The sequence below is a fragment of the Sus scrofa genome, chromosome 18 (assembly GCF_054392235.1).
Source record: "Sus scrofa isolate SSC_HxYL_T2T_F1_AM1 chromosome 18, Sscrofa_HxYL_maternal_Yorkshire_Landrace_v2.0, whole genome shotgun sequence".
NCBI classification, from domain to species: Eukaryota; Metazoa; Chordata; class Mammalia; order Artiodactyla; family Suidae; genus Sus; species Sus scrofa.
This window is the reverse complement of record NC_139400.1, coordinates 48,294,785-48,318,946: the sequence shown is the minus strand read 5'-3', so window position 1 is coordinate 48,318,946 and position 24,162 is coordinate 48,294,785. Positions and strand designations below refer to the sequence as shown.

Genomic DNA, 24,162 nt, shown 5'->3' with positions numbered 1-24,162 from the left:
TCTACCATCTCTCCCCCGACCCCATTCCAAACTGGCCTGCTCTGCCGGCAGCATCTTATGTTCCAGTCCTTTCCAGGCACTTTTTTAAAAAGATGTAGCTGTCCTGATTCCTACTCCCTCGAGAATCACTTTGTCAAAAAGATACCTGGGCCATTCTGAGGTCTATACATTATCAGTTTTAAGGATCACATCTTCAGCTTCTACCTTGAGTCTTCTGGCACTTAGCATCTTTGACCAGGAGCCTCATTCTAAAGTGAGCATTTAAGGCACTGTATCCGCTAAGAAGGGAACATACCCTAGAGGGCTGAAGGGCATTCTGTTGCCCCAGGGCTGCAGAGGCAGTGTCAACAGTACCTCGTGGATCAACAGAGAGGAGTGGCTCTGTTTGCCACACGCCTTTTGAAACCTTTTTTGGTTGTAGAATATTGCTTCCAGTTTTCAGTCAAGTATCTAGAATTCCTAATGTCAAAAATTCAACGAAAAAAGAAAGTATACAATTTTCTCTTCTCTTGTGTCCTGACCCACATCCTCCTTCTCATGAAGAAAGGCCTCAGCTCTTTCTCTATGGCCGTAAGAATGAATGTTGTAAGGCTTTTCCTTCTGAGGGACCTGGATGAAACTCCAGAGATAGGGCATCAAAGTGCAACTCAGTAAAATCAACTTTGTTGAATCCCCCTGATGGAGAGACTACTCAGCTACCCAAGATCACACTTTCATAACCAATGAGAACATTCCAAAGACGTGACACAACAAACACATGTACACATACCAATGACAACAGCAATTCAGGATGCCTAAAGGAGTCTTTTAGAATTTTATGTTCCTTCTGACCTTTTGTTTGAGATACAGAAATTCCCAAACATAAAAATCTAGTGAACCAGCTCGAGCTGCTTGTCAAAATGCGGAGTGGAAACCTCAGCTTACTGCAAATTGGTCTAATTAAGCCTTATTAAACTTGATACCCCAGGGTGAATTTTTATCCCTAGCACAAAGGATGAAACTGCAGATTTCCACATATAATGCAGACGAATCTGATGCTTTTATGGGTGAATTCTCCAAATAGGGATAGGAAATGTGCCAGGGACAGCATCCCTGAAGCACATGGGGACGTATAATTGCTCTGTAATTGCAGTTTTCATTTGGGCAAATTAAATGGAAATGAAAACAAAAGCCGTGTCCCCGCTCGTCTCGGCAGCCCCAGCTCAGGCGGGGGAGGGGATGGGAGTTGTCAGAGGTGCCGCTGGGCTCATAGCTGCTCACCGTCTCCCCTCCCCCAGTGCCTCTCGTCTCACTTCTTTCCTCCTTCCCTGAAACCTCAGCCGGGATCTTCACGGAGAGAAAACTCCCATCAGACAACATCCCCCTGCAAAGGGGGCCGTGTTAACTTTGAACAATCAGCGTTCATTCGAATGTGACTGCTTGCCTGCTGTGAGGACCCAGGGTCCGCTGGAGCTAGAATCAAATGAGGAGAGTGTGGAAGAGCTGACCTCACAATACAGGACATGCTGCGTGTCCTTCCACTGGTCACTGCATCCTCTTCAGCTGCTCCTTGGGGCCAGGAAAAGAGTCACTCACTCTGGGAACAGGGGGAAATGAAGACTCATATGGCTGGAGTCTGTGGGTGTGGGGCACCCGCCACACCTCAACAAGGGACCCATGATGCCAAAGAGCCTACTCTTTTCTGCACACCATGTTCTGACTTTGACTCGAGTCATCCAACTGCCTCTTTGCTGTCTCCACTTGGAAGTCTGATGGGCCACGCAGGCTTTCCTATGTCCTCTCTAAGCTGCACTCAATATCCATCCGCCCATCTGCACCTCCCCTCCTTTGGTCACCTACATTTCAGTGCCATGGAGTATGTGTCTTGGTTAGGGCCTCAGGCGAGGGCTTGCCTGGAGGAAATTTATTTTGGGAGAAGAACCCAGGGAAAACTGAGGGTCTCAGAAGAGTAAAATGGGAAGAGGGAACTCTGACACAAGGGATTTAAGGTTGAGATGGTCACTGCTGTGGGCTCCTGAGGGATCCCCAAAGGTCCAGCAGGTACTCTCTAAATAAGTGTGCGTGTTACCCACCTGCTCCAAACCACCATCTGTCCGATGTTGCTCCTGAGGTGTGAACTTACTGGATTTCCAGGTTCCCCCAGGCAGCTGAGTGCCCTGGAGCAGAAGACAAGAGCTGCAAAGTGCAGCAAACTACACCCGCGCCAGCTTGTTGTCACAGCAACTGATGGAACAAAAAGGTGAGTGAAGAGGTTATGAGAGGGCGTAACACCTGAGAGGTATCCTGCCTCCCTACTTTCTCTTCACCTCACCTTCCACTCATGAGTAATTTCTGTCAACTCTGCTCCTAAAATACATCCCAAATCTGACCATCTCTCACCATCCCCACAGCCATTGCCCTGGTCCAAACTATCAGCAACTCTTATCTAGACTATGGCAATAGTTTGCAGATAGAGCCCTCACCCACTATTCCCTTCCCTCTCCCCCACCACACAGCATACATAGCAGGCAGCAGCCAGGGTAAACTTTTTTCTTTTTTCTTTCTAATTTTTTTTTTCTGGCTTCACCCGTGGCATGCATAAGTTCCCAGGCCAGGGATCAAACCTGCTTCACAGCAGCTACCCAAGCCACAGCAGTAACAATGCCAGGTCCTTAACCCACTGGGCCACAGCAAGAACTCCCAGGGCAAACCTTTAAAAACTCTTATCATAGCATGCCCTGCCCCCTTTTAAACCCAATGACAACTCATTTCAAAACAAAATCCTAAATCCTTTCTAGCACCTACAAAAGCCTGTATGTTCTGACTCTTTTCTCCATTTCTGAATTCATCTTGTACTTCTCTACTCTTCTCTCACTGTTCCAGACACTCCGGTCTCCATCAGCCTCTTTGCAGTTTCCAACTTCCAGAAATGTTCCCACTTCCAGGCTTGTGCATTTGCTGTTCACTCTTCCCAGAATGCTATTCCTTCCCATATTTGTATATTTCACTCTCTCACCTCATTGAAGTCTCTGCATAAACATTCCCTTGTCAAAAAGTTTTTGTTCTATCATTTCCTCTATGACAGTACCTTTCCCTGCAACAATCCACTCCCCGTTCCTCATTTGTCTCCCTGTCTAAAATATTATAGATTTATTCCTTTGCGTTTGTCTTAATTAGATGTTAGTTCATGAAAGCAGGCATTTTGTTTATTGACATTAACTCTGGTGCTCCAGAACAGCTGCTGACTCACTACAGACAGAATTGCACTCAACAAGGATCCTCCAGCGGGATGAGTGGCAGACCAATCTAATCAGATACTCCCTTTTGTGCACATCCAGGGAAGGTGACTGTGGAAGGGTAGAAGGTTCTGGAACCGGGGTGTATCCTGAAGGATGCTGCACTCTTCGTCTATTGTGTTCTTCATTTTTCCTGTTGTGTGGTGCTGGGGTCAAGATGGCAGCATGGTCAAGAGGAAGATTCGAGTCATGACCACCTGAAATCTGAGGATCTTTACCAAGATCCTCAACATCATTGAGGGGAATCTCAGTGCCTGCGACTCTTCCTCCTGCCCTCCAAGAATCTGACCATGGAGGCATGATGTCAATGAGAGCCTTCTGGAGAGCTCCACCACAAGCCTTCTCTGACTCAAATATGCAGTGTCTTCTTTGGGATCGACCTACCTGCTTCTCCATGCCTGGAATCACTTCACCCCAAGAGAGGACAGAGGTAAAATTGTCATCAGAGTACTACTTTAATTTAATTTAATTTTATTTATTCCACGGCATGCAGAAGTTCCCAGGCCAGGGATTAAATGTGAGCCATAGCAGTGACAATGCGGAGTCCTTAACTGCTAGGACACCAGGGCACTCCCAGAGTACTAATTTTAGATTTCAGCTTCTCAAGAAGGGAAGGAGGAAAGGCAAGTAGATGGCTTGGTGTTGGGTTGGGGAAGAAACTGGTGAGAAATGTAAGGACCTGGCTAGGTATGGAGATACTGAGTGAACCAAGGTAGTGGCCTACGGCAGTGGGCATAAATGGTTCACGGGCCAAAGCTGGCCCACTGATATTTTTTGCAGATAACGTTGTGTTGAAACACAGCCATGTTCACTCCTTATGAATTTGTCTAGGACCATATTCACACCACGAGCACAGAATTGAGTATTTGTGACAGAGACAGTATGGCCACCATAACTAAAATATTTACCATCTGCATCTTTATAGGAAGCGTTTACCAATCCCTGACCTAGTGGGAAGGACCACGTACTGGAAACCCGATTCATCAGGATTCTAGTCCTTGCTCTACAACTTCGTATTTATGTGAGCAACTGCTCTACGCTCACCGAGCTTCAGTTTTTAACTGTTTGTATGGCACATAATTTGGGTTAATTGACATAAATATATATTCCTTTGAAAGTTCTTAGCCCGGGAGTTCCCATTGTGGCTTAGTGGTAACAAAGCCAATCAGTATCCATGAAGATGAGGGTTTGATCCCTGGCCCGCTCAGTGGGTTAAGGATCTGGCATGGCTGTGAGCTAAAGTGTAGGTCACAGACACAGCTCGTATCTGTCATTGCTGTGGCTGTGGCTGGCAGCTGCAGCTCCGATGATTCAACACTTAGCCTGGGAACTTCCACATACCACACTGTGGCCCTTTAAAAAAAAAAAAAAAAAGTTCTTAGTCTGAAGGAGGTACTCAATATACAATATACACTGGTTAAACATAAGAAAGAATAAATTAAAACATGAGTGTATCCTCTGTGTTCTGTCAATTTCACAGGGTTACAGGGACCATCACATGAAATAAGAACTAGAAAAATCCTGAAATCTGAAATTCTCTCTCCATGACCATTAAAACCAAAGCCCAGACTAGAGCTCTGCTGTCTACCCACAGCTGCACCACGGGTCCTCCATGGGCGACCTTCCCTGACTTGGGATATTGAGGAAGAGCCTGGAGCTGCACCTGAGGACACCTCTCAGGCTTACTCCAAATCATACATGCAACGGGGGGAACTTGAAATTAGGGTTGGGTGGAGGTGGGAGGGACCATCTGAAGCCCATTTGCTCTTCTTTAGCTGACCAGCCTTTTTCTCTGGAAGAATCTTTGGGTTTTGTTTTGCTTTTTCCTTCTACTCAAAGCACCCCTACCTATTCCTGGTGATTCGGTAAGGTGTCTGTATCCGGCACCCAAGGCAGGGAATTTTCAGTTAGAGAAAACTAGCTTTACATTCCTGGCTCCTTATTAACATGTAGTGTGACCTTGAAGAAGTTGTTTAATCTTTCTGAACCCCTGTTTCATCGACTGCAAAATGAAGACAATCCATCCTCATTAAATCGTCATGACAATTTTAATGAGCTCGTATACCTCCCCCCACTATCCCTCCTCGTCCTTTATAAAAATAGATCACTTACAAATTAGATGTTTGAAAGTCTGAGGCAGCCTATTGTCATTTCCAAGGGATAAATTCCGGCAGGCTGAGTGCCTGATTTTTTTTTTTAAACTTTATATATATGAAGTTTAAAAAAAATATATATATATATATATGATATGGGGGAGTTTATCACTCACTTCGTTTAGAACAAACTCCCACAGGTCTGAGGCTGTTTAAAACAGAAACATATTTAAATGTAGACAGAGATCATAGAAGGACAAAATCCTCACTCAGATGGAGCCAGATGCAAGAATATTTAATTAGGGGGCAGATAGACAGGAATCCCTAGGTGCCCTGGGCGTTGTCTCCATTGCGTTTTCTGTGAAAGGCCTATGCCAGGAAAATTGCAGAGAAGCCAAAAGTCCCTATCGGAGTAAACTAAAAACTCCAGATACAGGAATACATCACGTTTTTTGTTTGGCAGAGAACATTTTTACTTCAATGGCTGTGAACCTAAGACTGCGATCTGGAAAACTCTGATAGCATATCAGCATGATTTGGGTCATGCTATGTGGTGCATCACCCATTTGATAGAGCTCTCCCTCCTTCCAGATAAGCTCACTGCGGGTTAGAAAGACAGAGTGACTCACCCAAAAATATGCAGCCAGTAAATGGCAGAGCCAGGAATTGAAAAGTCCATTTGACTTACCTAATTTCCCCAGCCACCTGGAAGCCTTCCCTCACAGTGTGGCCACAGAAAGTAGCTATTCTTCTGGGTCCAAGCAACCTGCTTATTGCCTGAGGGAGGAGCAGGTAAAGAGGATTATGCCAGCTTCAGTCATCGCCATGGAACATGAAGACGGTTAAGGAACCCAGGCCCTTACAATGGGGTTTTGAAAAACAAGTAGGAAGTTCCGGACCAGTGGGACAGAGGAACACACATGCTGGCAAGGCAAGGGAGAAGTGAGCTTAACGGAGGACCTCAGAGACACGCTCTGCCTTCCTCACTGCAGGAGAAAGAGGCTATACTTTACAGTGAAATAGCCCTGCTCTCAAATCCAGAGGGTGGGACCCAGGGCATGGGGCCTGCAGGGCTGTAGACCTCAGGGCAGGAGCTGAGGGACCCAGTGAGAAGTCAGCCAGGAAGCTGTGCAGCGCAGAGTCCTTGTTAGGATGCGGTTGGGTGTTGGTTCTCTACCAAATCCGTTCATGTGCTGCAAGAGACAGGGCTAGAATTTGGATACCAGTTACACTAGAGAGCCTTCTATAGCCGAGAGCATACTACAAACAGCGCCAGATATGTAAAAAAAGGACTTTTGTGGCTTTGGCCGTATGTCCCTGCCACTTCCCTATCTCTACCCTAGCTGTCACTGAGTCACAAGAATCAGAGACAAATAGAGGAAACGTAGCTTTCGGCCTAGGGGGTTACGGCTTCGATATGTGAATTAAGGGAGAGAAATCAGTCTGTAACAGCGGGCTCCCTCTGACACTGTACAGGCAGGGGGGTGGGAGGGCACCTTGTTACTGGACGTGGGGGAACTGCAGGTTCTCTGTTCAGCCTGGGGTGGGGGAAGGGGCACTTTATTACTACTGCTGGCAGGAGGAGCTGTTAACGCTTCCCACTAGACCTTTGCTGGCACCATCCAGGCTGGGAAAGGGTGCTCCCCACATGGCCTCCACTGACACTGGTGGGAGCTCCCTATTACCACCAGGTGGGCAGCAAAATCCCAGTTCTCAACCTAGTTTTCTCTGGCACCTCCTCACCCCCAGTAGGAAAGCTGGGCATCTACTTCCAACCTGGTGAGCATAAATGTCTATGCTTCCCAGTGGGCCTTTGCCATCAAATTCTCTGTATTCTATACAGTAGAAGCAAATCACTAAGATCTAGCCTATGCCCAGGAAAAGGTATTTCAAAAGGGTCAGGGATGATTGGGAGCCATGTCTGGACGTATCTACACAGGAAGCAGGGCATTGGTTAATAGCGCTTAACTAAAAGAATTACTCACGTCAGAGCCAGTAAGAGGTTGCAGGAATCTCCAGGTGCAGGAACTACATAAAATGCAATGACTAAGCTGACATCTGTGGAGGCTACTCTTTCTCTCACAGGGAACAGGATCTCTTAGGGCATCTCTACATTTCTGGTCTATGATGCTATGCTCAGCAACCAGGAAACCAGTCCAGATATGATACTGTGTTACTTTATCTGGATTCCCATGTGTTTTCTAGGATATAAAGTGTCAGTATTAGACCATTCATTAGTTTCACCATTTACCAGTTATATAATCTTGGACAAATGACTTGACCTCTCTGAATCTCAATTTTTTCATCTTTAAATGGGTATAAAGGGGAGTTCCCATCATGGCACAGCAGAAACGAATCTGACTAGTATCATGAGGATGCAGGTTTGAGCCCTGGTCTTGTTCAGTGGGTTAAGGGTCTGGTGTTGCCGTGAGCTGTGGTGTAGGTCGCAGACATGGCTCAGATATGGTGTTGCTATGGCTGTGGTGTAGGCCAGCGGCTACAGCTCCGATTCGACCCCTAGCCTGGGAACCCTCATATGCTGCGGGTGTGGCCCTAAAACATAAGGGGGGTATAAAGGGAACTTGCTATAATCCTTAAGGTTGGCTGTAAAAGGAGAAGATAAATTCCTCATGGCAAATCCTCCTTTCCTTATCAATGCTGGATTCTTCCCTTTCTTTAGCAAAAATTTCAACGTGCAGAAATGACTGAAGTAGGGCAGAGAGCTGTGGGTGTATAAAGAAGAGGGAGGCTCTAGTACTGTGAGCTAGATCTTTGCCTAAGAATTTGATTTTTTGAAGCTTTTAAGAAAATTATCATCTCAAGATTTTAGAGTTTCTTTGTTCAGGCAAAAATTTCCATAGTCTCTATTGCTTGTGAAAATCCTTATTCAAAAATAGGCCAGAATTCCTTCAGATAAGTAGCCTGGTTTCTCATATTATTATTTGGATAATAAATAGATGGGACTTCCTAATATGCTCAATAATTTGGAAAAACTCAGGTGACATGGATACACCAGGAAGAAAAATAAAGTGATACTAAAAATAAATGACTGGAATTTTGCTTCTCAGTAAGATGGAATTTTGAAGGGCCGTCCAAGTTTTCTTTGAAGAACAAATGAAAAATCAGGTTAAAACATATAAGAATAATTGGTGTAAAGGCAATGGGGATCTGCTGAAGCAATGAGGACTTAAAGGGCTAAGACTGGAGAGATCAGAACCACAGAGAAGGGAGCTGAAGAGTCTGTTCCTGTCTTTTTTTTCCTGTGGCCATTTGACTGATTCTGGCAAGGAAACAATGCTGGGCATCCAGACTGGCTCAGAGAATCAGGAAGATGGATGACAAAATTAAAAAGAAGATAATGAGGAATGAAGAGAATAACATCAGAGTCATGGGAGACGGAGCCAAGACTCCCAACATACAAGTGACTGGTGTGCTTGTAGGAGAGTAAAGAGACAATGACGTATGAACAATATTTGAAAAGTTAATGGTTGAGATTTTCTTAAACTGGTGAAAGACGTTAACTTATAGACCTAAGAAGCATTAGTAAATTCTGAGCAGATTGTTTTAAAAAATATACCTAGACCTAGGTATTTCATTATCAAGTGTGTAAAAGCCAATGACCAAAAAATTTTAAAAAAGTAAACACATTGCTTTTAAAGAGACAACGATAAGACTAACAGCTGACTTCTCCATGGAAACAAGGAAATACAAAAGCCAGTGGATTCTAGGGCTTTCATACTTTACTGAAAGAAAATAAATGCCAACCTAGAAGTCTATGCACAGCAAAAGTATCCTTATACATGAAGCCAAAATGTATTTATGGAAATGTGTTTTCAGAAGAACAAAATCTGAGGTATTTTCTCGTCAGAAAACATGCACAAAAGGAAATTCTTCAGACAGGAAAATGATCCTAGGGGAGATGCATGAAAACGGAGAAAGGAATGGAAAAACAATAGGAAGAGTAAATACGTAGGTGAAAAATACCGACTGTAAAAAACAATATCACAATATCTTATTCTACACACACAGTGAACGAAAATGCATAAAGACAATAATATACAAAAGATGAGAAGAGAGGTAAACGCAGTGAAAGGGTTTCTGGGAAACCTATAAAGTAAAAATTTCTATTAGACTTAGTTAAGCATGCATGTTGAAATTTCTAGGATAACCTCTGAAAGAATCGTGAAAACATCGTATAAACTAATGACTATAAACTAAGAATAGAGAGGAAAAGTGGACACTAATAAAGGGAAAAAATGACTGTTTTGTTGTTGTCATTGCCGTTTTGCCCTTTAAGGCAGAGTTTTTTATTTCTTAGATTTTTATCCTTAGAAAATGATTTCTTTTCATTTTCTTTTCTTTTTTTAGGAAAACTTCTTAAAGGAAATTTATTCCACATTAAAACATCATACATAGAAATTTTAAGTTTTGCCCTGGAAGGTAAGGTAATCCAGTGAGTCCTAAGAAGAAGGAGTATAAAAATATGATGCGAGGCCAGTGCCCCGGGTAGGATGCGAACAGGAAGAAATATTTTGTGGCTGAGCTGGTATTATCTTCAAACCTTCATAAAGTTGTGGAATGCACAAGGGTGGGTGAACTAAAGAGGAAGAGGCTACCCCTGGGACTAATCAGTCCAGCCGAGTGAGCACAGCAGCTGCGGAAGGTGAGACAGTGAGGAGATGCTGAGAGTTAGCCAGAGCTGGGAACCCCAGCAAGCAGGCCCTGAGGGAGCCACCCCCCTCTGGGGAATTCTCAGAAATCCTTCTGATGTGATTGTGTATGTGGTGTGGGATGAAGGCGTCACTGAACTTCCCCTGGCGCTTGGGGCTTACACTTTTTTATTTGAAAATTCAAGTCCCTCCCAGAACAGGCAAGTTTGGAGGCAGCTGGCTCTGCACAGACTGTGTTTCTGCCTGCTGTAGCCCTCAATAAATTCTACTGTTACCATTTCAGCCTCCGCAGAAAATAAAGTGGGTTTGATTCAAGTCCTCTTCCATCTCCCCTCTCCGTTCTCCCACCTCTACTGAACTGCATGGATGATGTGAAGTTAGGGAAATTTATCCGCAATCGAATGTGGAGGCTTAATTACCACGGACAAAAAACCACTAATGAGGAAACATTATCGTTCACACACGAAGCTGTTTTGATGGAAACTAATTTATGGCGAGTGTTCCATCCTCCAGGCTTCATTAGAAAGGGTCTCTGTCTTTCTGGCTTCCTCCCTCCCTCCTTCCCCTCTCCTTCCTCTACTTTCATTAGCTCAATCTCACAGGAAATCAAAGGGAGCAGATAGCACTTTCCACACCTTTTATAGAAAAGGAAGCAAGGAGGCAGCCAGGACTGGCTCCCGGCAAAATGGCCAAATTACAGGGCTTTCTTTGGGCGCCTCTCACTTTTCTCTTTGGCTGCCTTCTCCTCATAACCTCCCCCTCTCTCCCTCTGTCTCTCTCCCATCTTCTCCTCGCCCTCCCTCTACTCTTTGATGGTTGAAGCCTCTCTTCTGCCCTCAACAAATCTTCACCCATGCTCTTCCTTTACTTATAAATAAGAATCTGACCGGGGCAGGGGTGCTGGCCGTCTGGATTGAGCACAGGGGTTACATGCCTACAGCTCAGGAAAGGAGGTGTAGCCTTCAGGAGGTGGGGACCCAGGTAGGATGCGGTAATAAGTCAGAAATCAAAGCTGCCTGGAAGAAAAACATCCAGCGGGATGTCCAGGGGCTATCAGAAGAGAAGCCAGAAAACACCAGTCAGTGACCAAGACAAAGAAAATTACAGTTAAACAGCCTTCCTTTATCCCTGTTTTCATACAGCTTTTCTTTTCCAGCTGTTTTCCTGTCAAATCAGGAATAACACCCACACCTTGGCCTTTGGGGCTCTAGGTGGGCATGGCTGAGGCTGCTGTTGGGTGCCAAAGCCCAGAGAGGACCTCCAGGAATAAACGGGGTGGCGGCTGCTCCAGGGTAAGGAGGAGATGGAGGTGGGGGACTCCTGGTCTCTGGGGACTGTGACACAGAGGAAGGGAGAGAACTTAGCCTAGGGCTAGGCAGTGCGCCTCTCCTTCTAGACCCAAGCCTACGGAAATGTCTCTTCATTTTTGTATTCTCATTTCTTTCCCAGATCTTGACAGATACCACACAGGCTCAAAACTGTGAGTGCAGTAAAAGAAGAAAGAACAAAATGAAGGAGACGTCTTTCTCCTAAAGTGATTTATGCCAATATTGCATCGTTTATGTTGCTCACTTATATTCTGGCCCTCGGGGCTTGCCTACAGAAGCTCCTGATTTCTCTTCATCCTCACCTCTGCATTGGCAACTCTCAGAACCAGGGCAAACGTGCATCCTGCATGTCTGTTCCCAGAACAGGGGGACAGGCGGAGGGCAGGAGTCCAGGAGGACCAGTAGCAGAAGCCACTGAGTAATCGGGAGGCTAGGTAATGGAGAGTGAGCTGGAGAGGGCTGGTGGTCCCATTCAAGGCTAGCTGAACATGGCTAGGGTCTGGGGCAGTGTCACCAGTTCTGCCACTCCCAGCCTGCCTGACCTTGTACCAGTTGCTCCTCCTTTGTCAGGTGAAGCCATCCAGCCATAGTAGCAGTGGCAATGCCAAGGTCATGCGGGGGACAAACCAGGGAAGGTATATATGTTGCACGTCACATGCCAGCTTCCTTCCGTTTTAGTGCTGGAGGACTGGCCCTGGGAAGTGAGGAGATGGGAGGGGGAGCCTCAGGCTGTGAATCTGCTGATTCTGTTAAAGCGACGGAACGCCTTTGACTGGATGCAGACACCTAGGTCCAAGGAAACCTTTGGAAATATTTCAAACATCAGACAATTCTCTTCTGAATGAAACAGAATTGTGAGTGGTGAGTAAACCAATTCCACTTCCTCTTAGTGGCAAGTGAGGAGGTGAGGTCTCACAGTTATCAGTGGTCCTTTTGGAGCTAAGATCACTTTCATGCGCAGGAAGAAAGAGCCCCAGGGATGGATCTGAAATGGGCCAAGCTCAGATTTCCCCCAGGCCAGGCTGGAGCCAGTGAGACCCCCAGGCCTGGGGTATGGTGCACGCTGCCTGACCAGAGTCTGATCGCTTATCCAGGCCAATGATCTTGAACCAGCTTTCTCCCCACTGCACTGGTCCTGCTAACAATAGTTACTCACACTCTGTTGTCATTAATGGAAGATTGCTGGGGAGAGTGTCAGTGCTACCTTTCTTTAATTCTTTTTTCTTTTTCTTTTTTCCATGGCCCAGTGAATAGGCTTCCGGAGGAGACGAGCAAAGCATGGCTCTCGTTGCTGGATGATCGCACAGCGGCTCTGTTTTTCCAAAATGATGGCATGGCTTGCCAAGAATGAATTAAATGTTTCCACAGAATCATTTGCTTCGCTCCTAATCGGCTCTGTAAATTATTTTCCTTCCTCCCACTAGTTTAAGAGGGACATACTGGCTCCCTTGGTCAGGCACCTCAGGCTAGGGTTTTGGGGAAAGGAAGAAATAGAAAGCCATGAGAGGCCCTACTAGAAAGCTAGGGGGGAGAATGGAAAACTGGGCTGAGGCTGGCCTTGGAGCACTAGATAGGACAGAAAACTCATGGATGCTCCACCAGGGCTGTGGTGACAGAGGTGCTGGGAAGGAAAGATTTCTGGGTCATTGGCCCTGGGACACAAAATCACCAGTGGGAGTCACAGATGCCAATGCCGTGACTTGCTCCCTCTGGAAAATCCTGGAAAGTGGGCCCCATGCCCCAGGCTCAAGAGCAACTTCCTAGGGTGTCTCACTCACTGTAATCTTCCTCCTGGGTGCCCTCCTGCGTTGCCATGGTGACCATCTGCCAATGCCTCGACAGGTCTGGGTACCAAGCATTCCTGCTGCTGAGCATACGTCTCCACTCTGTTCTGGAAGTCTCAGGGGGCTCCTTTCTATTCCAACAGGCCCCACACCAAGAGAATGGGAAGACTCTCCCCTTCCCCAGCGTGTCATACTCTTCTGGAATCATGAAGCCGTCCCACCTGTGCCCTTTCATGTCCAATGCGTCTTTAGTTATTCTTCCCATTAGAGTTCTCTCTTCTGTGGACTCATGCAGTGGGAACCAAGCTGGAGGCCAATCTGAATGACACAGTTTGGGGCCATACCCATCTTCCCTCTTGTCTGTCTTGGGCATCAGCCCCTTGTTAATATTTGCACATGGCACTTTCCATTAGTTCAGCATCATTCCCTGGGACATTACTTCAGCTTCCTGTTCTCCAAAAAGGTAGGGAATTTTTTTGGAAGGACGGTGGCCAAACTGTGTTTCTCCCAAACTTCCTCTTTCTCCTACATGAACAGATCCTCACTGGGCTAGTCTTACCAATGCAGACAGCTATGAAGAGTCAAAGACTCACGAATTGGCTAGTGTGGCATCCTATGACACTGACGCCATGGCACTGCTCTCAGTTCTAGTACAAATGGTGGATGTGGCGAACAGAGCAACTTTTTCCTGGTAAGCCTCAGAATCCTCCTCAACACCAAGCATCAAACTGCTATTATCAGTTCAGTGGGATTGCATCTTACAATGACCCCTTTCTGTCTTCCTTAGCTTAAGATCCCTATTGCGTCTCCTCTCTAAACAGCACATCCATGAACACTCGAAATTAACATATTTAATGCTGACTTCCACAGCTTGTAGAATCCACCCTCTGCCAGGGGGCTTGCAATTTGTCTCCGATACATTAAAACATTGCAAGTATACTTGATTGGGGGTGGTGAGTTGCTAGAACACCACTTTATTCAAGATAGAGTTTGTCTCTTTTCAGAGTTTATGAGTGCATCTCCTATGACTATTCATGTCTCTCAAGGGCTAGGGGAACAGAGATTATAGTCTAGAATGTATTGGTCTGGGTAAGTTGTACCTATCCTGAGAGGCAGAGAGGACAACCTGAGACTTATCTCCTACAGTAAACCCTGTCATAACCTGGCCGATCCCTGGCTATAAAAACAGCTCTAATAACCACAGTTCCTGCCACATGGATACTTGTTCCCTGACACAGAAGAAAAGGTGATGATTTGCAGCTCAGTTATTTTATGAGTTACCTTATATTTTGGGTCCATTAATAGGTGCCAAAGGTGGGGGGATGAGCCAAACTAAATAGAAGTTTAATATGTGGAACAGCTAAACATTGTGTTCTTCATTAAGGCATCAAACAAATAACGACAAAAGCAAGCAAAAAAACAAAAACAAAAAACCTTTAGTTCTAGTCTTTCTTGAAATCTGAAATTCAGTTATAGAGCTGACAGTTAGGAACCAGCTCCTTCTGACTTTCTCCCCTCCTTTCCATTATGGCATGGGTCCCCTGCACTGATGTTTGGGACTTTGAGATTTGACTGCCACTCTTCCCATGCTTTTTCATGCCCCTGGCACTTGTTTCCAATCCGGGGACTTCATTAGGGCTCCACGGTCCAGTCCCATGCTGCACTCAGGGGCTTGTAAGCATCTCAGGCCTCAGGTCTGCTGATCCTCCTCTGATGCTGGCCCTCTCTGGATGCTTGCCTGGTGCCTCCAACCCTGCTCACAGCTCTGTCCTGGACCCTGTATCAGCATCCCCACCTTGCCTCTCTGCCGACGGCTTCCAGTGCTCCAGGGTTAGGGCTAGGGGCTCTGTACTGAGTTTCTCCAACTCAGCTTCGGTTTCCTTCTCAGGCCCAAGTTAGTCTGCCACTCTCCCCAGGCTTCGGCCTGACTCCCTCTTACCCACATCGGTTGCTCCTCTCTCCTTGCAGTTGGGATACGATGAAAATATTGCTTCCCCAGCCTTTTCTTTGCTTTCCTGTTCCTGAAAACAAATTCACTTATTATTTTCATCTCAAGTGAGCTGTTGCTTAGTCTAAGGGATAGGTAAAGGGTGATGAGACTAGCATTCTTGGGCAAGTAATGAAGCTGTAAAATAACCACGGCCTCTTTTTTCTTTCTGGAATGGTAGCTGCACTCTCCCTTAGAGGTCTACTCTTTTTTTCATTTTGCTTTGTTTTGTTTTTTGCTTTTTAGGTCTGCACTTGTGGCATAGGGAAGTTCTTGGGCTAGAGGTCAAATCAGGGCTGCAGCTGCCGGCCTACACCACAGCGATGCCAGATCAGAGCCAAGTCTATGACCTACACCACAGCTCAGGGCAACGCTGGATCCTTAACCCACCGAGCGGAGCCAGGGTTGGAACCCACATCCTCCTCACGGACACTAGTTGGATTCACTGCTGATGAGCTACAACGGAAACTCCAGATTTTTACTCTTGAGAGGTGGACCCATTTATTCCACCTTACGATCTATCCTTTTAAGCAAAGACAATTTTGAGAATGAAGGAGATGTTATTAATAATTATGCCAGAATAACAGAATAAACCAGGACCAATATGGGCAACAGTTATATTCTCATCTTGACCTTGCCTTTAGCAGCCCACATAGAGCAAACTTCCCTTGGCCAGGGCCTGTATCTGGGGTCATTTCTCTTGAGAGTGGTAGACAGATATGCCGGCCACCATATGCCTTTAAAGGAAGGAAGATCTTCTTGCAGGTCTTGGATTGACTCCTCTCTAAACGCATGGACCTGACTAGTAGTATCTTTGGTGATGCGTGGTTTCCCCATCTGTACAATGGTTATAATGGTAACTGTCTTTAAAGATTAAATAGGACAACATACATAAAACATTTGACTTGGGATATTTTAATAAATTCTAGTTTCCGTTTCCATTTCTTCATCTTTCCCTTAATGAAACCCACGAAGCGTGCCAACTCTATTTCCACGTCCTCTCCTTTAAAGGGAAAATGGTCTGTGATCTGCTACTCAGTATTCTATCTCAAAATGGATTCCCAACTTTGCATTCCTAACATCTTCTAATGTAACAAATAACACGGCTGAAATTGCATACATTAAGTGAAGTGATTTTAATGTATGAGACAGAAAGAGAGATTTAGTTCATGATCCAAATATGCACGAATACCAGATGCATTCAGAGAAAGATGCTGCTGGAGGATGCAAATGAAAATGATGAATCCTGCGTTGGGACAAAATTGAATGAGAAGTTGGCTAATGGTTTTAGGGTGAAACCTTTAGTTCCAGACCACCGGCGTTAATTCCACACTGAAAGCTATTATGTTCCATGCTGGCTGCTGGGAGAAGAGACTGAGAAAACCAAATATAATTGCTGTGGAGAGAATGTTCTCAGACAGCAGTCCTGTGCCTTAAATCAGTCCCTCACACACTCTCTACCTCAGTTTCCTCACCTGCAAAATGGGCACAACGATATGAACGTAACAGGAGTGTGATGGGAATGAAATGAGAGCCCTGGCAGTGTCGACTGTCAAAAACAAACACCAGTTTATTTTTTCTTCTTTAGGAATTTGGATTGAATCTGGAAAATCATAGATCCTTGCACCCCTTCTTTTAACTTCAACTAGCTTTTTCTGTGGAATTGAATGAAAATTTCTTGTTTTTAGAGCTGCGAAGCCTAGATCTGTAACACTGACTGATTTCAAGTGAGAAGTTGAAATCCTCAAGACCCTCACCAGGCCAATTTAAACCACTGGCCCCTCAGAATACTAGTTTTGTGGGACTTTAAAAAAGTAGTGGTTCCTTCAAAAATGGGATGGGTGTTCAAATGTCTTTGAGAAATGCTGGGTAAATTAAACAGGTTTCTTTACTGCATGGCAGTTCAAATATTTAAATAAACTAACATGCATGTCCAAGATGGGGCCGTGTAATGTACATTGCCTTCCAAATGAGCTGACCATAGTCTCCATATTTTGGGGGGGATATTTTTAGAGACCCATGATTCTTAGTGTGCTCTGGCAGGCACCCTTCTCATAATTTTCATGGATTTGGAAAAAAAATGTTTACATTATACTATTAAGCAAAAAGCAAGATACTAAATTTCACATATTGTAAAATCGCAACAATGTTAAAATGTATTTAAGGGACTGGCAAGAAATACATCAAAATATTAACACATTAACTAAAAGCAGTGATCTCAGGGGGGAAGAATTTGGGTATTTTAAAAATCTATTTTACTTACAGTTTCTAATTTTTCTACAATGAACATATATTTCTTTTCTAAACCAAAATTTTTACTTTTTTTTTTCTTTTGGTTACACACTCTCAGAAGGGATTGTTTCTTTTCCAAACACAACGCTGGATCCACCTGAGTGAAATATGCCTTTCACTGCATCCTGAGAGGACAGAAGAACCATAAAAAGCCTTTAGAAGCCCTTGAGGAATTTTGAAGATGAAATAAAGATTATAAACCACAGAAAAATACATAAAGCTAAGCTGTAAGAGCAGTAAAGAGAAAAGTAGGGGCAAGGGAGACTGAGTAACTAAAGAAAAAAATAAGAAACACAGCCTTGGAGTTCTCGTCGTGGCACAGCAGAAATGAATCTGACTAGAAACCATGAGGTTGCGGGTTCAATCCCTGGCCTTGCTCAGTGGGTTAAGGATCTGCGTTGCCCTGAGCTGTGGTGCAGGTCGCAGGCAAGGCTCGAATCTAGCGTTGCTGCGGCTGTGGCCTAGGCCCAGCAGCTGTAGCTCTGATTTGACCCCACTAGCCTGGGAACCTCCATATGTCGTAGGTGCGGCCTTAAAAAGCAAAAAAAAAAAAAAGAAAGAAAAGAAAAGAAAAAGAAACACAGCCTCTCCTGGAAAAGAAAAAAAAAGATCATGGTCAAAAACAATGGGGAGATTTTGTGAGAACCTACCAAGGCAAGGAAGAAGCTCACCAACAACCCACAGCCAGGGGCCTTCGAGAGCTTCCTCCATCACAACCTTTATTTCTGCCTCAGGCCAGACAACTTCCGAATCCTCATGGGACTATTTACATAAAGACAATACCTGGGGATCCTCTAAACTTGAGCTCCTCAAAGCTGTGTCAGGATCATGAATGGGTGAGGCCTGACAGGGAGCAAAAGCAGGAGAAAGAACTGTCTGTAGATGGAGTTGGATGAGTAGCAGGGAGGTGTGAACAGTTTTGCAAGCTCCATGGATTCTAAAGGCAGCAGTCTAATCTACTTTGAAGATCTACTACAATGTCTGGGTTTAAATCTTGGCTCCTCTGCTAATACTTGTCTGGTTTGGGATACATAACCTCTTTGTGCTTTAGTGTCTATGAAATGGAAATAACAGTAATAACTATCTCATTTAGTTGTTTTGAGGATTTAATGACATAATATAGATACAACTCTTAGCAGTGCTCCCTTTATAAATGGTAGCACTGAGACAGAATACTAACTCAGGTAGTTAGTGCAGGAGCATGGGCTGTGATACATTCTTCTGATATGGATATTGATTAACATTTGTGGCTTAAGGGTTCCACAGGTCTTGTTTTATTATGGAAAAGCGCATTCCCCACAGGCTTTGTTTATATAGTGTGTCCCCCCAGCTTCTGCCATCTTTGTCCTTTTCTTTCCTTAGGTTAAGTCACCATTCCTCTCATTCCTTTTTTATCAGTTGAGGAGTGGGCAGAAGCTGGGGGGACACACTCAATCTCCCCCACAAACACAACAAACCCCCCCACATCTACAGGTTAAACGACTCCCACAGAACAGCAATTAATCGCTGGCAGAAGAACCCAAACTCCAAGAATCTCGTGACATAACTGGGTAAAACAAGAGAAAAGAGGAGAGTGAGAGAAGGGGAATCGGGGCTGGACGGGCGCTCCCGAAAGGGAACTGCAGGGGAGAAAGGGATCCCACACCCTGGAAAGTCACCTACTCAATGGAAGGATCAACCGAATTGGAGGGATCTCCAGAGGCAGAGAACAGCACAGCAGTAAGTCTGAGATTTGAACAGAGTGAGAACTGAACAGATCATTTGAGCTACTGGCACAGTCACCAAAAACTGAGACGTTTGGGTGGGGGCTGGAACTGAGCCCTCGGCTCCAGGAGCTTAGTCCCCCAGAAGCGGAGCAGGCTGGGGTGGGCGGTGCGGAGACTGCCTGGGGGACTAGGAATAGTTGTCAGGTTGGTGGGGCAGAGCCTGCCTGGGAGACTAGAAAGGTGAAGGGAGCAATACGCTAAGGGCTGGGGAGTAGAAAGCCACATCAGAGGGAACCTGGGAGAAGAGCTGGATCTGCAGGAGAGACAAGACGCCAGTGTTGGGGAGGGGAGAGGAGAAGGGGTGGGCCATCGTAGAATACTCCCCACACCACAGCGAGCTCACTTGCCCGCCAGCTATCAGAAAGCTGTGCTTCCCAGTGCATCCCCCCTCCTCCACCCCACACACGCGTGCCAGACCTGAGGCTGCCTGCCATCCAGGAGAGCTGGCCTCACCATTTGCGGGAAGCTGAACACCGCAGGGGCTTTCCCTGCCCTGGCTTGCCTGCCCCTCTGGAGGGGCTACACCCCTGTGGAGCAGCACCCAGCACCGCCAGCCCCCTGGAAAAGGCCTGTAACCCAGAAAAGCTAGAGCAAGCTTGGCCTAGTCTTGCAAAATCTGCCTCCATTGCAGGGCGGACCTGCCAATTCTGGCTGCCATGGGGATGAGCCCCTTGGGTTCTCGGCGGCTCAGCTGGCCGCTCCCACCCTCAGGGGGTGCTGCACTCCCATGGAACAGCTGCCCAGCACCGCCAGCCCCCTGGAAAAGGCCTGCAGCCCAGAAAAGCTAGAACAAGCTTGGCCCAGCAGTGCAAAATCTGCCTCCATTGCAGGGCAGTCTGGCTGCCATGGGGATGAGCCCCTTGGGTTCTCAGTGGCCCAGCTAGCCACTCCTGCCCTCGTGGGGGGTAGAACTCCTGTGGAACAGCTGTCCAGCACCGCCAGCCCCCTGGAAGATCCGCACAGCCCAGAAACACCAGAGCAAGCTCTGCCTGGCTGCGAGAAATCTGCTTCCATCGTGGTGCAGACTTCCCAGTCCTGTCTGCCCTCAGGAAGTCCTCCTTTGCTTCAGAGAGACCCTGTCAGCCCTGCCCACCCTCAGGAAAAGCCACACTGCCTCAAAGAAGACTGGCCAACAACACCAGCCCTTGGGAAACATTCCACAACAGTGCCAAGGCAAACCGTGTCTGGCCATGGGGAGCACAACTCCACCAAGAAAAAGAAAATAACAAGCAAGATGAAGAAGCTGAGAAACCACCCCCAGTTAAACCAACAGAAGAACTCACCTAAAGCAGTCAACAATGAAACAGACCTCTGCAGTCTGACAGACTTGGAGTTCAAAATGGAAATAGTGAAAATACTGAAGGAATTAAGAGATGTGAACAGTAATGCAGATGCCCTCAGAAAGAACTAGAAAATGTAAGAAGGAGCCAAGAAAAACTAGAAAATTCATTTGCAGAGATACAAACTGAACTAAGGGCAGTAAAAACCGGAATGAATAATGCAGAAGAACAAATTAGTGATATGGAAGATAGAATAATGGAAATCACCCAAACAGGACAGCAGACAGAAAACGAAATGAAAAAACATGAAAGCAATAAAAGAGACCTATGGGATAATATAAAGTGGGCCAATCTATGCATAATAGGAATTCCAGAAGGAGTAGAAAAAGATAAGGGGGTGGAAAATACATTTGAAGAAATTATCGCTGGAAACTTTCCAAATCTAAAGGGTACTGATTTCAAGATACAGGAAGCACAGAGGGCCCCAAACAAGTTGAACCCAAATAGACCCACACCAAGACACATTATAATAAAAATGGCAAATGTTGGGAGTTCCCATTGTGGCTCAGTGGTTAACAAATCTAACTAGGAACCATGAGGTTGTGGGTTCAATCCCTGGCCTTGCTCAGTGGGTTAAGGATCCGGCGTTGCTGTGAGCTGTGGTATAGGTTGCAAACATGGCTCAGATCCTGCGTTGCTGTGGCTGTGGTGTAGGCTGGTGGCTATAGCTCCAATTCAACCCCTAGCCTGGGAACCTCCATATGCCATGGGAGCAGCCCTAGAAAAGGCAAAAAAAAACAACAACAACAAAAAAACAAAACAAAACAAAGAAAGGCAAAAGTTAATGATAAAGAGAGGATCCTAAAGACAGCAAGAGAAAAGCAAAATGTTACCTATAAGGGAACCCCCATAAGGTTATCAGCTCATTTCTCTACAGGCCAGGAGGGAATGGCAAGAGATATTTAAAGTGCTAAAAGGAAAAAAATATGCAACCTAGAATACTCTATCCAGCAAGAATATCGTTTAAAATAGAAGGAAATAAATTTTTTTCCAACAAATAAAAGCTAAAAGAATACAGCAATATAAAACCCAGGCTAAAAGAAATATTGAAAGAGCTTCTCTAAACCAAAAGGAAAGGAAGAAAGAAAGGGAAGAAAAAGAAAAAAAAAAAAAGAGGAAGAACTAGGATTGAGGAAACCACAATCAGAGAGCAGTCACTCAAATAAGCCAGCATATAGATTTAATCATGAACATGTTTAAAACAAAATAAAATTAAAAAGAAAAAAAGAGTCAGCAAAACCATAAAATGTGGGCAAGGGAAGTAAGGAAATAAATAGACTCTTTTTAAAAAATTTTTTTCTTTTCTTTTTTTTTGTTTTTGATTTTGTTTCTCTTCTTAATTTTAGTATAGTAATGAAGTGCTTGAACCTACAGGACCATAAGGCTAAAACACACACATACTTAAAAAACAGGGCAACCACAAATCAAAACCAAACACTACATTCACAAAAATGAAAAGAAAAACACTCAAGCAGAAAATAATCAGAGACCTTCCAACCAAAAAAAGAAAGGAAGAATGGAGAATCATAGAATCAACTGGAACACGAGGTTTAAAATGGCCACAAATAATCATCTATCAATTACCACCTTAAATGTCAATGGACTGAATGCTCCAATCAAAAGACACAGAGTGGCTGAGTGGATAAAAAAGCAAAAACCTTCAATCTGCTGCCTACAAGAAACTCACCTTAGGACAAAGGACACATATAGATTGAAAGTGAAGGGGTGGGAAAAAATATTTCATGTCAATAGACATGACAAGAAAGCAGGAGTTGCAATACTCATATCAGACAAAATAGACTTTAAAACAAAAACATAAAGAAAGACAATGAGGGACACTATTTAATGATTAAGGGATCCATCCAAGAAGAGGATATTACTATCATCAACATATATGCCCCAAATACAGGAGCACCCAGATACATACAACAAATATTAACAGACATGAAAGGAGAAATTGATGGGAATACAATCATAGTAGGAGACTTTAATACCCCACTCACACCAATGGACAGATCCTCTAGACAGAAAACCAATAAAGCAACAGAGATCCTAAAGGAAACAATAGAAAAGTTAGACTTAATTGACATCTTCAGGACACTACATCCAAAAACATCAGAATACACATTCTTCTCAAATGCTCATGGAACATTCTCAAGAATCGACCACATATTGGGACACAAAGCGAACCTCAACAAATTTAGGAGCATAGAAATTATCTTAAGTATCTTCTCTGACCACAATGGCATAAAATAGAAATCAACCACAGGAAAAGAAATGAGAAAAAACCTACTACATGGAGACTAAACAACATGCTACTAAAAAACAATGGGTCAATGAGGAAATCAAGAAGGAAATTAAAAAATACCTTGAGACAAACAATAATGAAGACACAACCTCTCAAAATCTATGGGATGCCACAAAAGCAGTGCTCGGAGGGAAATTCATAACAACACAGGCCTTCCTCAAAAAAGAAGAAAGATCTCAAATTGACAACCTAACCCACCACCTAAATGAATTAGAAAAAGAATAATAAAAAAGACCTAAAATCATCAGAAGGAAGGAAATCATAAAGATCAAAGAGGAAATAAATAAAATAGAGATTCAAAAAACAATAGAGAAAATTAATAAAACCAAGAGCTGGTTCTTTGAAAAGGTGAACAAAATTGACAAACCCCTGGCTAGACTCACTAAGAAGAGGAGAGAAAGAACCCAAATAAACAAAATTAGAAATGAAAAAGGAGAAATCACAACAGATACTGCAGAACTACAAAATACCACAAGAGAATACTATGAACAACTATATGCCAACAAATTTGACAATCTGGAAGAAATGGACAGTTTTCTAGAATCTTACAGCCTGCCAAAACTGAATCAAGAATAAACAGACCAACTGAAAAGACCAATCACTAGAAATGAAATTGAGTATGTCATAAAAACACTCCCTTCAAATAAAAGTACAGCACCAGACAGCTTCACAGGCGAATTCTACCAAACATATAAAGAGGATCTGGTGCCCATCCTCCTTAAACTTTTTCAAAACGTTGAAGAAGAAGGAACACTCCCAAAGACATTCTATGAGGCCACCATCACCCTAATTGCAAAACCAGACAGAGATACCACCAAAAAAGAAAACCATCGGCCAATATCTTTGATGAATATAGACACAAAAATTCTCAACAAAATTTTAGCCAACCAAATCCAACAACATATCAAAAAGATCATACATCATGACCAGGTAGGGTTCACCCCAGGTTCACATGGATGGTTCAACATACGCAAATCAACCTACGTCATATATCACATTAACAAAAGAAAAATCAAAAACCATATGATCATCTCAATTGATGCAGAAAAAGCATCTGACAAAGTCCAACATCCATTCATGATCGAGACCCTCGCCAAAGTGGGTATAGAGGGAAGATTCCTGAACATAATCAAAGCCATTTATGACAAACTCCTAGCAAATATAATACTCAATGGAGAAGAATTGAAAGCCTTCTCACTCAAATCTGGAACAAGACAGGGATGCCCACTCTTATCACTGCTCTTCAACATAGTTTTGGACGTCCTAGCCACAGCAATTAGACAAACAAAAGAAATAAAAGGCATCCAAATAGGAAGAGA

At 44.4% G+C, this 24,162-nt stretch overlaps 1 protein-coding gene and 1 long non-coding RNA gene across 16 annotated transcripts in view; one reads left to right on the top strand and one right to left on the bottom strand.

Moving 5' to 3' along the window:
* LOC102163798 (uncharacterized) overlaps positions 1–24,162 on the bottom strand; it is a 226,164-nt gene that overhangs the window by 29,136 nt on the left and 172,866 nt on the right. For 7 of the 12 annotated variants that reach the window (XR_014834297.1, XR_014834301.1, XR_014834303.1 and 4 more), the window contains one exon: positions 12,568–15,171. Coding sequence is in view for 2 of the 12 variants with exons in the window: in XM_085005881.1 (XP_084862007.1) it covers positions 2,193–2,223; positions 6,057–6,145; positions 7,354–7,569; positions 15,090–15,095 (342 nt within the window). In the remaining 10 variants the exon portion in view is untranslated. Of the gene's footprint in view, positions 1–1,487; positions 1,577–2,072; positions 2,224–6,056; positions 6,146–6,449; positions 6,562–7,353; positions 7,570–11,142; positions 15,172–24,162 lie in introns of those variants that run through there. The other 5 variants (XR_014834296.1, XM_085005881.1, XR_014834292.1 and 2 more) reach the window with 5 other exon arrangements.
* LOC146395030 (uncharacterized) lies at positions 141–12,739 on the top strand. Of its 4 annotated transcripts, none has more exons than XR_014834309.1 (7): positions 141–2,239; positions 3,318–3,705; positions 4,201–4,296; positions 9,737–10,031; positions 11,181–11,330; positions 11,488–12,227; positions 12,614–12,739. It is a non-coding gene; the product is annotated as an uncharacterized LOC146395030 (long non-coding RNA). The 4 variants fall into 4 exon arrangements; XR_014834310.1 differs by having other exon boundaries at positions 2,134–2,239; positions 9,737–9,808; XR_014834308.1 differs by lacking the exon at positions 4,201–4,296 and having other exon boundaries at positions 988–2,239; positions 9,737–9,808; positions 11,195–11,330.